Raw genomic sequence first — 14,709 nt, 5'->3', positions numbered from 1 at the left:
CAGGTGTTGATTTATTGCCCCCACTTCGAAAGCCATCCCCGTGTGTGAGGTGGCTCAGATGAGCCAGGAAGCAAAAGCCCGGCCATCCACAGGCCATGACCCGCATTCCTTGGTCCATCCCGCAGTGAAGTGATGCGGGCGAGAGAGGATGCGGAGGAGGAGGAATTTCCGCTCCCCGAACCCTCGAAAGCCATTCTCAGCTGCCTTCTATTTTTTGAAATCTCTTCAGAGGACACACACTTTAATCCATTTCCACAAAGGCACTTGCAGGCCGTAGGTGACAATCATTTGGAAACAGAAATACAACCAGAGAGACCTGCGTTGGATCAGAGAGGGTGGGAGACCTGCCACCGACTGCGCCTGTCTGCCCTTAGTGTAGAGCATTGAGCCCGGACCTTTCGTGTACTTGACCTTCGGTTCTCGTTTCTGCTACAGAATCATAAACAATACCGCTCCTTGATGCATAGAGATTTGGTAGCTCCTTAAAATCATCGCGCTCTCATTTGTTCATTCATCCATCGCTCCATCAGTATTTAGTGAGCCAGTCTATTCCAGGCAAAGTGCTGAGTGCGGAGTTGCACATGGTGAGGAAAATAGATACCAACCCTCCTTTCAGGAAGATTTCACAGACGTGGGGGGGGGGGGGGAACAGACATAATCAGATACGCAACTGTATAGTCACAAACTATAGGTACACGCCCAAAACGGAGAACCGGTGGCAGAGCATGTTAAAGAAGCCCTGATGGGTTGAGTGCGGTGCTTTGAGAAAGCCTGTTGGAAACAAGTGTTGGAAATACAAACCATTGCAGTGGGAAAGGAAGAGTCAGGAAGGTGAACTCACCATTACTGAGTAGTCGTAATAGCTTATCAATCATGTAGCACCTGCTCTCCATTAGGCCCTGTCCTGAGCGCCTTACACAGATGATCTCAATTCATACAGCAAATTTGTGGGAGAGGTTCTAGGATTGCTCCCATTTCATAAATGCCAAAACAAAATTTTTTTGGTGTCTTTTTTAGGGCCGCGCCTGCGGCATATGGAGGTTCCCAGGCTAAGGGTCCAATCTGGAGCTACAGCTGCTGGCCTACACCACAGCCACAGCAACACCAGATCCAAGCCGCAGCTGCGAGCTATACACCACAGTTCATGGCAATGCCGGATCCTTAACCCACTGAGCGAGGCCGGGGATCGAACCCAAAACCTCATGGGTCCTAGTCAGGTTCGTTAACCACTGAGCCACGACGGGAACTCCAAAAACAAATGTTCCAATGAGGAGCAGAAGATTATACAACATGGTCTTGGCAGTGGCAGGACAGAACCCCACGTTTCTTTGACTCCAGAGTCTGTGTCTTTTCCACTAAGCTTTTCTTGACTGTCTTTCCACTAGGCTTGCCATGTTTCCGTTTGCAGAGGTCTTCTTAACTCCTTAACGTAGGTTGTGTAAACCTCAAATATTATCATACAACAGTATTTGGAAGAAGTGTACAATTCTGGTTGTCTCTCTGGACTATTGAAAGTTGAGCTATTTAGAGTTCTGTACCCCTAATAATTTATGTCAAATGAGGAAAATGTAGACGACACAGATAAGCAAAAATAATAAAATAATCCCATCATTCACAGGTAAATACATTAATATTCTGTTGTGTTTCATTCTTGTCTCTCACAAAATATATTGCAATATATGGTTTTGTAAGTGAGAATGTATATTGCATTTTCTTTTGCCATGACAATGGAGAAACTAATTTTCCCAGTGACTATGGTGGCAAAACTATTAATTGATGACTTCTTTTAACATTTCACTTGGGAAAAATTTAGATGTGTGTCAAATTTTGGATTGGTGTTTACAAAATACATTGAGGTTTCTTCTTTAATCTTTACGTTCTTTGATTTACAAACAGAATATGTTTTTGGCCATCATCAATGATACTTACTCTGAAGTTAAATCTGATTTGGCCCAGCAGAAAGCTGAAATGGAACTCTCAGATCTTATCAGAAAGGTATGACAAGCCCTAATTCTCAGAATTGCTTTGTTTTCTGCATAAAATGAGCATGTTTCAACCAGATGGCCAAATCAACATGGATCCATTGACACTGTTTAAAATGAGGAGTAGATTGCTATGTTCCAGGAATAATGTAAATATTCTGTCCCTTGGAGCTACTTGGATATACTGCTAGCTTGGACTTAAATTCTGGGACTCCTTTCATGCCCTAGAATTCAATTTTCCATAATCTCTTTTGCCCCTTAAGAGCTGAGCTGCTGGTTTCATCCCCTTTGTTTATTTTGACACCTCCTCTAGTTGGTTTTCACTTCCAGATCCAGAGTTCAGAATAAACGGGAATAGGAAGTTCTTGTCCTGGCGCAGTAGAAATGAATCCAGGAGTTCCCGTCGTGGCGCAGTGGTTAACAAATCCGACTAGGAACCATGAGGTTGCGGGTTCGGTCCCTGCCCTTGCTCAGTGGGTTAACGATCCGGCGTTGCCGTGAGCTGTGGTGTAGGTTGCAGACGCGGCTCGGATCCCGAGTTGCTGTGGCTCTGGCGTAGGCCGGTGGCTACCGCTCTGATTCAACCCCTAGCCTGGGAACCTCCATATGCCGGGGGATCGGCCCAAGAAATAGCAACAACAACACAAAAGACACACACACAAAAAAAAAGAAATGAATCCAACTAGGAATGATGAGATTGTGGGTTCAATCCCTGGCCTCGCTCTGTGGGTTAAGGATCCCGTGTTGCCATGAGCTGTGGTGTAGGTCTCAGATGCAGCTTGGATCCTGTGTTGCTGTGCCCACGGTGCAGGCCAGCAGCTGTAGTAGCTCCGCTTCGACCCCTAGCCTGGGAAACTCCATATGCCACGGGTGCGGCCCTGAAATGCAAAAAAAAAAAAAAAAAGAATAAATGGGAAGGGAAGATTATATAAAGACATTTCCACTTCTTCTATATCAATTGCAATTTTTAAAAAAGGGGGTGGGGCAATCCCTGGTGGTCCAGTGGTTAGCACTCGGTGCTGTCACCACTGTAGCTTGGATTTGATCCCTTGTCTAGCAGCTGAGATCCCACATCAAGCTACTGCATGCCACAGCCAAGTGAATTAATTAATGAATTAGTTAATTAAAAGGAAAGAAGTTTTAGAGGCAAATATGTTGTGGTTCCCTCCTTACCCCGGACTTACCAGGGACGTTTTAAAATAGCCAAAGGAAAAGTCCCTGGAGCAAGTCCACAGCCTAAGAGCCTGAGAACTTTCACTTACGCCCCTTCTCAGGAAGTGTTTGATTGTTCAGTGGAAGGGCAGGACAGGAAAGCTGGGCAACTTTGTTCTTCGAAATGTGACTTCTCTCTTTGGTCTGACGTCTAAAATTCAAGCAACAACAAATAACTGCATCTGAAGTACACAGCTTGTTCTTTAAACATCATTCTGCTGAAGATGCGGTGTGGCTCCTTGACCGTAATATTTTTCTGTTTGGTTCAAACCATTGGACAATGTTGTCTGTGAATCAGGTTGTGACAGAGAACGTCCACTTTGGAGAACAAAGTCCCTTGCACAGGACCTAGCTTTGTGTTATCCTGAGTGTTGCGTAACAGGTGATTACATTCTAGCAAATCCCCAGGGCTACAAGCAGCCCTCACTTTGCATTTTGCTTCCAATGTGTCCAAATTCCAGTTATTTCAGTGAAATAACACCAGCCTCTCAACACAGGTCATGGTTCGGTTATCACAGTATCCTGGCTGTTGAGGGATAACAAAGTACAAAGGTCACCTTCGGTTACCGCACTCTATTTATTACCTGTGACTAATAGCACGAAGGGCAGACCTCACGCCTATCGCTACAGATCGTTACGTAAATAACAGGTGTGCAGCATAACCACTGGCTGATCGTGTCACTTCTTCCAAGTCAAGGCTTGGTCACTGCGCATCTGCCATTCAGTTTCCACACAGAGCGCAGCTGTGTTCAGACACCTCATCTCCCCGTGATAAACCCAAGTGGCATTTTACAAATACGCAAAATTAAAAGAGACAATACGCCATGAGAGAAGAAAGTTTGGCAAAGGAACCAAGAATGATAACATCGGGAGAGAAATTCAAAATCAGTGTAATGCATTTATCGACTCTGTAGCTGCCCGTGGGAATGGGGACCCCGCCAGCATTCCAGAGTTAGACGGCAGCCAGACGAACCCAGGGAAGCAAACTTACCATAAACGAGGAAAGTGACTGTGACACATAGGATGAAGAGGTCTCAGAGAGAATGACACTGGCCACAAACTTCACATCAAAGGAACTCTTAGTGCCATTTCACCACTTTGAAGGTGCCAGGGATAAAATGTTGGAAGCTGATCCAGATTAAGAAAGGATTATGAGGGAGTTCCCGTCATGGCGCAGCAGAAACGAATCTGACTAGGATCCTTGAGGTTGCAGGTTCGATCCCTGGCCTTGCTCAGTGGGTTGAGGCTCCGGCGTTACCCTGAGCTGTGGTGTGGGTCTCAGATGTGGCTCGGATCTGGCCAGCAGCTACAGCTCCGATTCGACCCCTAGCTTGGGAACCTCCAAATGCCTCAAGCGTGGCCCTTCAAACAAACAAAAAGGATTATGAAATAGAAAAGATGCCCGCTCTCTATCATAAATTATACAAGAAGAAAGCAAGCACTCTTCAAACTACTCTGGTTAAGTTTTTTACAAAGAAGTGAAACTTTAATTTTGAATATTTCTACTATTTAAAATTTCAATTTTCACCTTAATATTTTAAAAATTCCCAGAGTCTCCACTGTGTGGCACAGTGGATTAAGGATCCAGCGTTGGCACAGCTGTGGCCTAGGTCACAGCTGAAGCTTTGGATTCAGTCCCTGGCCTGGAAACTTCCATATGCCCTGAGTGTGGCCAAAAAAGAAAAAAAAAAAATTCTCTGCAAATTTATAACCAACCCTAAGGGAATTTTTACTTTTTGACAGAAAGTTTTAAAGTTCATAGACCAGTGGTAATTTTTTCCATGGATTATTAACATTGCGTCACACAGTTGTCATTTGTACAGCCCTGTGCCACCAGGCATAACAGGGTCTGCCTCTAGTCCATTAGTGAACAGTACTCATCTCCGTGTCACTGAAATTCTTTTTTTTTTGTCTTTTTGCTATTTTTTTGGGCCACTCCCTCGGCATATGGAGGTTCCCAGGCTAGGGGTCAAGTCGGAGCTGTAGCTGCCGGTCTACGCCAGAGCCACAGCAACACGGCATCCGAGCCACGTCTGCAACCTACAGCACAGCTCACAGCAACACCAGATCCCCAACCCACTGAGCAAGGACAGGGACCGAACCCACAACCTCATGGTTCCTAGTCGGATTCGTTAACCACTGTGCCACGACGGGAACTCCTGAAATTCTTTTATGCAAGTGACATACGTAAGGAATTCCAGCTATGAGATACATGGAAAATAATTAATCCGTTTCTGTTTTCTCAAGAACTCTGGCACATTCCTGTGTAGCCAGAGGCAGACAGCCATGGAACACATTTGTGCTTTTTCAGTCCTGTAAGCCGAGCTTGAATATAAGCCAGAGGTCCCTAGGTCTTCTTGATTTACTGAAAGACCTTGACTCTTCCCATATAACTCCCTCTCGGGAGCTTCCTGGAAAACACAGGATGCCTTCATCATTCATCCAACACATGCTTGTTGAGTGGCCCACGTATGTCAGGCACTGTTCTGGTCACTGGCTTTGCAGTAGTTACCTCTGTAGGTAGAAGGCAGCGCAGATGCAAAAGGAGGACACATTCAATGATGGCTTTTCTTTCCCAGGGCTACCATAAAGCCTTGGTCAAGCTAAAACTGAAAAAAAACACTGTGGATGACATTTCAGAGAGTCTGCGACAAGGCGGCGGCAAGTTAAATTTCGATGAGCTTCGACAAGATCTCAAAGGGTAAGGCCCCGGGAAATTCTTTATATAAAGATAAATCCCTGGTGAAAAGTCTGTCCTGGCCCAGGTACCCATAGAGACACTTGATTTTCAGAGGGGGTGTCTTTCTGGAATGTATTGCAAGAGGCCTGGCCCTGCCTCCATTCCTCCAGCATGTTGATGTCTTATGTTTGGGTTGGACCGTGGGCATGCGTGGGTTCATCTGTAACCTGTCAATCATTTCAGGAAGGGCCATACGGATGCAGAGATTGAGGCAATATTCACAAAGTATGACCAAGACGGAGACCAAGAACTGACTGAACGTGAGCATCAGCAGATGCGAGACGACTTGGAAAAAGAGAGGGTGGGTCTAGTTTAGGAGAACATGATGGATTCTGCACCTGTGACGTTTCAAACACTATACTAAGTGGTGGGCTATTGGGGGGGTGTCTCCATTTATGTAATAGCCCCCTGCTTCCTCCAAAAAGTATATATGATACAATCATGTCTTAAAATGCAATGAGTTCGCATCAATGTAAAAAAAAGGAAGAGGAAGGCAAAACAGAACTGAAACATACAACAGGACGTGAATGAAACTGAAAAATGTGTTCCAGGAGTTCAGGTTGTGGTGCAGCGGGTTGGGGATCCGCATTGTCTCTGAGGCAGTGTAGGCTGGATCCCTGCCGGATGCAGTGGGTTAAGGATCTGGCATTGTCCCATCTGTGGCATGGGTCGCAGCTGCCACTCAGATTCTATCGCTGGCCCAGGAATTTCCATATGCTTCGGGTGAGGCAAAAAAAAATGCATTCCACAACAATACGTAAGCTTCATAAGATTGAGCAACGCCTTTGGCCCTGAGCTTTTTTGTGACTCACTTGAGGAGAAACGTGAGTAGTTACGATGTCCACGAGAATGGGGAAAAAAAGCTTTCTCAAAGGAGATAAGATTTGTTAACTGCTTTTTAATTATAATTCATGATAAAATGAAACTAACAGCTGCCTTCTATTGGAATACTTATTATGAAGCTGTTAAAAATAAACTTGCCTGAGCTTTTGTAATGAGAAAAAAATAATTTAATATCAACTTGAAAAATAAATGGTTGAACACACCAAGGAAAAAAATCTTGGTAATTTAGGTGCAGAGAATACAAAAGAATGGCACACGAAAAGTCAGTTCCCTATGAGGCAATGGTATGGGAACAGTGGTTTCTAAATACTGCTCCTACACCCCAGCTCATGACAACGCCGGATCCTGAACCCACTGAACAAGGCCAGGGATTAAATGTGCGTCCTCATGGATGCTCATCAGATTCATTTCCACCGAGCCATGATGGAACTCCTTTAGTCAAAATTCTTCTTCTGAGATTATAGCCTGCCTTCCTTTGTAGCTATGAAATGTGTCAGCTATCATGAAAGGGAGATAATATATTTCTTCATTTACTTTTTTCTTTGCTTTCCTGTGTTTTTAATGTCCTTTCTTTTTTTTTTTTTTTTGTCTTTCTGCCATTTCTTGGGCTGCACCTGTGTCACATGGCGGTTCCCAGGCCAGGGGTCAAACCGGAGCCGCAGCCGCCGGCCTACACCAGAGCCACAGCAACTCGGGATCCGAGCCGCGTCTGCAACCTACACCACAGCTCACAGCAACGCCGGATCCCCAACCCACTGAGCAAGGGCAGGGACCGAACCCACAACCCCATGGTTCCCTGTCGGATTCATCAACCACCGAGCCACGACGGGAGCTCCCTTAATGTCCTTTCTTGCCCAAACAAAAAGCAAGCAACTTCTTGCTGGTCATTCAAATCCATTTTGAAAATGTGCCCATCTGTGAAAATGGAAAAGTGAGAACCGCAGCCGGGGTTAATGTCGCGGAAATCCCATAGGGAAAGGGCACACACGCAATTCCGCTTTCCCACGCCCTCAGTGACGCTCCCGCGGGCTCCCGGGCTTCCGGCGCATCCCCCAGTGATCTCATGTTCTTCAGGAGGACCTGGACTTGGAGCACAGCTCTTTACCACGTCCCATGAGCAGCCGAAGCTTCCCCCGCAGCCTGGACGACTCTGAGGAGGACGATGACGACGACAGCGGCCACAGCTCCAGGAGGAGGGGGAGCATCTCCAGCGGGGTTTCTTACGAAGAGTTTCAAGTGTAAGTATCAAGAAAGGGGCAGAACTTTTGTGTTGACAGGCGTCAGAAGGACACCAGGTAGTTTCTCCCACCTCTCTCAGCTCATCTTTTCCATGACGAATCATCAGTTCTTCCCAATAACTGCTACTGATGTTTTTCCTCTTCATAAATAAAATAGTAGTATGTTTAGGAGTTGCCATCGTGGCACAGCAGAAGCAAATCCGACCAGGAACCATGGGGTTGTGGGTTCGATCCCTGGCCTCGCTCAGTGTTGGTCAAGGATCCAGCACTGCCGTGAGCTGTGATGCAGGTCACAGATTCGGCTCAGATCTGGCATGGCTGTGGCTGTGGTGTAGGCCGGCAGCTGCAGCTCTGATTTAACCCCTAGCCTGGGAACCTCCGTATGCCGATGGTGTAGCCCTAAAAAGAAAAAAGGGGAAAAAAAAATAGCATGTTCTTTGTGGGGAAATTAGCTCATAATGACAAGTAAAAGAAAACATTAAAATCTCTCACATTCTCACCAACCCCAGATGTCACTTAACATTTTGGTATTTGTGTCTCCATTTGCATGTGTTTATTTATTTATCTATTTTATGTTTTTATGGCCTAACATATGGTATATCCTGGAGAATGTTCCATGTGCCCTCGAGGTATGTTCTGTTGTTGAGCGGAGCGTTCTATAGATGTTTGCTTGTTAGGTCTACTTGGTTTATATGGTTATTCAGTTCTTTTATTTCCTTATTGTTCTGCCTAGTTCTGTCCACTTTTTGAAAGTGGGATATTAAATTGTCTGCTCTTTCATTTCTGTAAGGTTTTACTTTATGTATATTGGAACTCTGTTGTTAGGTGCATATGTGTTTATGATGGGTGTATCTTCCTAATGGATTGAATGGTTTTCATTATAAAATGTCCTACTTTATCTCTAGTAAAGTTTTTTGTTTTAAAGTCTTTTCTGCCTGGTATGACTATAGCAGTTCCAACTTTCTCATGGTTGCTTTTCATCATGACAATGCCTTTTTCCATCCTCTTACTTTCAGCCCGTTTGTATCTTTGAATCTAAAGTGTGTTTCCTGTGGACAGCATGTAGTTGGATTTGGTCTTTTTATCCAGTCTCATAATCTCTGCCTTTTGATTAGAATGTTTACTCCATTTGCTTTTAATGTTATTATTGATATAGTTGGATTTACTTTTACCATTTTATTTTTTGTTTTCTATTAGTCTCATGTCTCTCTTGTTCCTCTGTTCCTCTTTTGCTGCTTTCTTTTATATAAAGTGAATATTTTCTAGTGTAACATTTTAATTCCTTTAATGACTTTTTCACCATATTTTTTAGGTATTTTCTGAGTGGTTCTAGGACTTAACATATATAAATCAACTTATCAAAAAAACAAACCCAAATCAATTTATCAGAATCTACTTCATATTTATACTAACTAAACTAACCCAATGACATAGATCATTTCTATATAACTATTAATTCCTCTCCCTTTTTGTGCCATTACTATGCATATTTACCTGTATGTATTACAAACCCAACATTACAGGTTGTAATTATCACTTTAAAAAATGTTCTGTGTCTTAATGAAATAAGCAAAAGTGTATATTTATAGTTTGTTATATTAACCTTCTACTTGCCATTTCTAGTTCTCTTATTTTGTCCCTGTGGATTCGAGTTACTCTCCGATGTCATTTCGATTCCAGTACAACTTTGCTCTTACCCACCTCATTTGTGCCATTATTGTCGAATACATCATTAGGTTTCTATATGCTGTAGACATTAGGTTTCTATATGTTTCTAAGACAGTATTGTACATATTATCTTCCACAGTTGCTTCTTAGATCAACTAAGAGGCAAAAGAGAGAAGAAGTATGCACTTGTACTCTCCATTATGGGGAAATAATCCTCTTTACCAGTGCTCCTTGTTTTCTCATGTGGATTCTGTCTGGGATCACTTACTTTCAGCCTGAAGAACTTCCCTTATCATCTCTTCTAAGGTGGCCCAACTAGCATGAATCCTCTGTTTTTCTTTATCTGGGACTTTTTTTTTAAATTTTTTAGGGCCACACCTGAAGCATACAGAGGTTTCCAGGCTAGACATTGGGTCTGATTGGAGCTGCAGCTGCTTGCCTACGCCATAGCCACAGCAATGCCAGATTTGAGCCTCATCTGCAACTTATACCACGGCTTGTGGTAACACCACATTCTTTAACCCACTGAGTGAGGCCAGGGGTCAAACCCATGTCTGCTAGTCAAGTTCTTAACCTGCTAAGCCACAACAGGAATTTCCTGTCTAGGAATGTTTTTATTTCACTCTCATGTCCTTCTGACCCCCATTGTTTCCAGTTGAAAGACAGATATTAATTTTCCTGAGATATCCTTGAATGTGACAAGTCATTTTTCTCTTGCTGCTTTCAAAATTTTTTTCTTTGTCTTTGTCTTTTGTATGGATTTCTTTGCAGTTATCCTACTTGGAGTTCATTAAATGTGTTGTTTGTCAAATAGAGGAAGTTTTCAGCCATTATATCCTCAAATATTTTCTTACTCCTTTCTCTCCTTTCCTCCTGGGACTCTCATTGTGGGTATGTTGGGGTGCTTTAATGGTATTCCACATTTATCTTAGGCTCTGTTCATTTTTCTTTATCCTTTTTTCCTTCTGTTCCTCTGATTGCATAGCTTCTGTCCATCTATCTTCAAGTTTGCTGATTCTTCTGCTGCCTCATAGCTACTCTTAAGACCCTCTATGAATTTTTAATTTCATTTATTTTTCTTTTCAACTCTGAATTTCTATTTGGTTCTTTTTTTTTTTCTTTGTCTTTCTAGGCCCACATCCATGGCATATGGACGTTCCCAGGCTAGGGGTCTCATCGGAGGTGTAGCCACCGGCCTACACCACAGCCACAACAACACAGGATCTGAGCCGCATCTTTGACCTATACCACAGTTCATGGCACACCGAATCCTTAACCCACAGAGAGAAGCCAGGAATCAAACCTGCATCCTCATGGATGCCAGTCAGATTCATTTCTGCTGAGCCACGATAGGAACTCCAGAAAATTTTGAAAAATAAATAATCTTCAACAGTTATGGCTGTTTCATGCCACCATTCCAGAAGTTGTCTCCTATTAAATGTTTTTAAAGTATTTATGTAAGATTTTGTTTATTCAAAATAATGAGATCTTTAAGTGAGTAAGCTGTTTTCTCACTGCTTGATTTACATTATAATATTCTATTTCATCATTAGAATGTGAACATCATTTTATTTCATTAAATATTAAATGTCACAATATAATTTCTGATATCTTAAAATTTTATTGTGTAGATGAACAATAATATATTTAAACCATCTTCTATTAATTTTAATGTACTCATTCTTCAATGAACCACTGTTAATGAGCAGAACCCTAATGAATATCCTTGTAGCCAAAAATTACACATATACTTCTTTCCTTTAAAATTTTTCAAAAAAAGGGAGTTCCCGTCATGGTGCAGTGGTTAACGAATCCGACTAGGAGGCATGAGGTCATGGGTTCGGTCCCTGCCCTTGCTCAGTGGGTTAAGGATCCAGCGTTGCCGTGAGCTGTGGTGTGGGTTGCAGACGCGTCTCGGATCCCACGTTGCTGTGGCTCTGGTGTAGGCTGGTGGCTACAGCTCCGATTCAACCCCTAGCCTGGGAACCTCCATATGCCACGGGAGCGGCCCAAGAAATAGCACAAAGACAAAATAAATAAATAAATAAATAAATAAATAAAATTTTTCCAAAAAAATAGGAGTTCCTGCTGTGGCTCAGCGGGTTAAGAACCCAGCTAGTATCCATGAAGATGCAGTTCGGTCCCTGTCCTCACTCGGTAGGTGAAGGATCTGGTGTTGCCATGAGCTGTGGTGTAGGCCAGCAACTGCAGCTCTGATTCTGTCCCTAGCCTGGGCACCTCCATATGCCAAGGGTGCAGCCCTAAAAAAAAAAAAAAGAAGAAGAAAAGAAAAAACAAACAAAAAAATTTGCAAAGAAAAAAAAAATAGAAAAACTGAATGAAAAGATAGGCATACCTTTCTAAGATTTCTGATCCAATATTGACTTAAGTCATCAAAAGGTTGTGCCAGTTGGCATTTGCACCAGTAGGGTATGAGAGTTTCTAAAGTTTGAGACTATTTGGAAAGTATTTTAGGAGATCCCTTCATGGCCCAATGGTTAACGAACCCGACTAGTATCCATGAGGACGCTAGTTCAATTCCTGTCCTTGGAATCCTTCAGTGGGTTAAAGGATTGAGCGTTGCCATGAGCTGTGGTGTAGGTTGCAGACATGGCTCGGGCCTGGCATTGCTGTGGCTGTGGCGTAGGTTGGCAGCTGTAGCTCCAATTCAACCCCTAGCCTGGGAATTTCCGTGTGCCGCAGGTGTGGCCCAAAAAAGAAAAAAAAATAAGTGGTTTCGATTGTAATATTGTTTTAAGAAACAATTTTTTAGCATCTCCATTTGACAAGCCAGCTGGGCTGAAAAGCCAGCAAGACCAGGTGGCTTTGCCCCTCTCACCCTCGGTTTCCTGCAGCCTGGTGAGACGGGTGGACCGGATGGAGCACTCCATTGGCAGCATCGTGTCCAAGATTGATGCAGTGATAGTGAAGCTGGAGATCATGGAGCGGAACAAACTGAAGAGAAGAGAGGTGCTGGGGAGGCTGCTGGACGGCGTGGCCGAGGTCAGTGGTCATCAGAAGCAGGGCCACCCTGCTCCTATGGACCAGACGGGAGGTCATAGTGGGTAACCCTTCATCTGAGCGCTTCTTTATTCCTGCAGATCAGTGCAGATAATTTGATAATCCAGAGGTGTCACTTTCTGAATACGCCTCACACTGATGAACCTGCCTTCACTGGACTCTAGAATTAAACACAAACCTTCCTCCAGTGACTCTGAGAAGGGCTCTTACGTTTCGTCTCCAGCCTGTGCTAGTTAAAGTGACTGGTCCCACAAGGTATGCATCGCTCTGCCTCAACATCTTGGTCTCTCCTTCCTTTATTAGGATGAAAGGCTGGGTCGTGACAGTGAAATCCACAGGGAACAGATGGAACGGCTGGTGCGAGAAGAGTTGGAACGCTGGGAATCCGATGATGCGGCGTCCCAAATAAGTCATGGTTTGGGCACACCCGTGGGACTCAATGGTCAGCCTCGCCCCAGAAGCTCCCGCCCTTCTTCCTCCCAGTCTACAGAAGGAATGGAAGGTGGAGGTGGAAATGGCAGTGCCGATATCCACGTGTAGGACAAGTGCTTTTAACAGTGTAGAAGGTGGGCGAGGTGGTTGACGAATCCGACTAGGAACCACGAGGTTGCGGGTTCGATCCCTGGCCTCGCTCAGGGGGTTAAGGATCCGGCGTTGCTGTGAACTGTGGTGTAGGTCGCAGATGCGGCTCGGATCTGGTGTAGCCGGGGCTGTGGTGTAGGCTGGAGGCTACAGCTCCAAATGGACCCCTAGCCTGGGAACCTCCATATGCCTCGGGCGCTGCCCTAGAAAAGATGCAAAAGACAAAAAAAAATAGGTTAGAAGGTGAATGTCCCAAATTGCCATGACAAGTATGCTATTTATATGCCCTGACCACCGTATGAGGCTGGTCTTTGGGACCAACCATCATTTCTTCTGCACTTTAATTTATTTTAGATAAACTTTGCCCATGGATCAAAAAAGTCTTTTTTTTTTCTTTTCTCATATAAGAAATCTAGGTGTAAATATTGAGTACAGGAAAAAAAAGATCTCTGTAAAGTCTATTGAGTGGGACACCCACTTGCTGCCATGACTGAGTCTCCTCAGTCGACGATGAAGTAGCCTTTGAAAGCTAGAACTCTCAAAAGGCTTCTGAGTTTATTTCCAATCACAAAAAAAATCAGGATTGTCATTTTTGCCGAGTGTGTGAAGGGAAAATAGGGGCATTCCTTTCCACTCAGGCTTAGCTCATGGGCTGAATGCATAGCTTTCTTTTAAGAAAGGAGCCTTGTATTTCAACTACCTTCCTGGGGTACCCTTTTCTAAAAGATGAGCTAGAAAAGAACCCCAAACCCTAGAATGGGTACGTAGTCATTATGCTAGCATTTGTATGAATGGTTACGATAAATGTTGAACACTATGCTTTTTTGTTATCATATCTAATGCCTGTGGGATATTTTGCTTAGTTTTTATACTATTTTCACTCTCACTTGAAATGAGCTGCATAAAACTACCAAAGAGTATGGGTTAAAATGTCATTTCTGGAGAGTTCCTGTTGTGGTGCAGCAAAAGCGAATCCAACTAGCATCCCTGAGGATGCAGGTTTGATCCCTGGCCTCGCTCAGTGGGTCCGGGTTCAAGCGTTGTTGTGAGCTGTGCTATAGGTCAGCAGCTGTAGCTCTGATTCGACCCCTAGCCTGGGAACTTCCAGATGCTGTGGGTGTGGCCCTAAAAGGAAAAAAAAAAAATCTCTGACCATCATATAGGAGAACTGGAAGGAGCCAAATCACTAAATTTGACTTTTTCTAACAGTTCGTTCTGTATAAAGATTTATTCCATATATTACTTTTTCATGTGGTTGAATCTATTTGCAACTGAATTTAATGTTGTAACTAATCTAGGAAGACAACTTACTAAAATTTTTAGCATGTCCTGCAAGGTTTAACTCAGCACTCATGTTCCTTTTAAAATAAAAATTTAAGGAAGTTTTGAAATTCATATAAAATATTATAAAACTACAGCTTGA

At 43.6% G+C, this 14,709-nt stretch overlaps 1 protein-coding gene across 2 annotated transcripts in view; it reads left to right on the top strand.

The window, feature by feature from the left end:
• The window catches only part of PKD2 (polycystin 2, transient receptor potential cation channel), a 55,344-nt gene extending 40,881 nt beyond the window's left edge, over window positions 1–14,463 (top strand). For both annotated transcript variants that reach the window (XM_047798042.1, XM_047798043.1), the window contains 6 exons: window positions 1,897–1,995; window positions 5,774–5,895; window positions 6,118–6,235; window positions 7,852–8,015; window positions 12,539–12,686; window positions 13,008–14,463. In XM_047798042.1, coding sequence (XP_047653998.1) covers window positions 1,897–1,995; window positions 5,774–5,895; window positions 6,118–6,235; window positions 7,852–8,015; window positions 12,539–12,686; window positions 13,008–13,244 — 888 coding nt within the window. In that variant the 3' untranslated portion in view covers window positions 13,245–14,463. The remainder of the gene's footprint in view (window positions 1–1,896; window positions 1,996–5,773; window positions 5,896–6,117; window positions 6,236–7,851; window positions 8,016–12,538; window positions 12,687–13,007) is intronic.
• The last annotated feature ends 246 nt before the right edge of the window (window positions 14,464–14,709 follow it).

The sequence above is a fragment of the Phacochoerus africanus genome, chromosome 10, assembly GCF_016906955.1.
Source record: "Phacochoerus africanus isolate WHEZ1 chromosome 10, ROS_Pafr_v1, whole genome shotgun sequence".
NCBI classification, from domain to species: domain Eukaryota; kingdom Metazoa; phylum Chordata; class Mammalia; order Artiodactyla; family Suidae; genus Phacochoerus; species Phacochoerus africanus.
The sequence above is the reverse complement of the archived record's forward strand: the minus strand, read 5'-3'. Positions and strand labels throughout refer to the sequence as shown.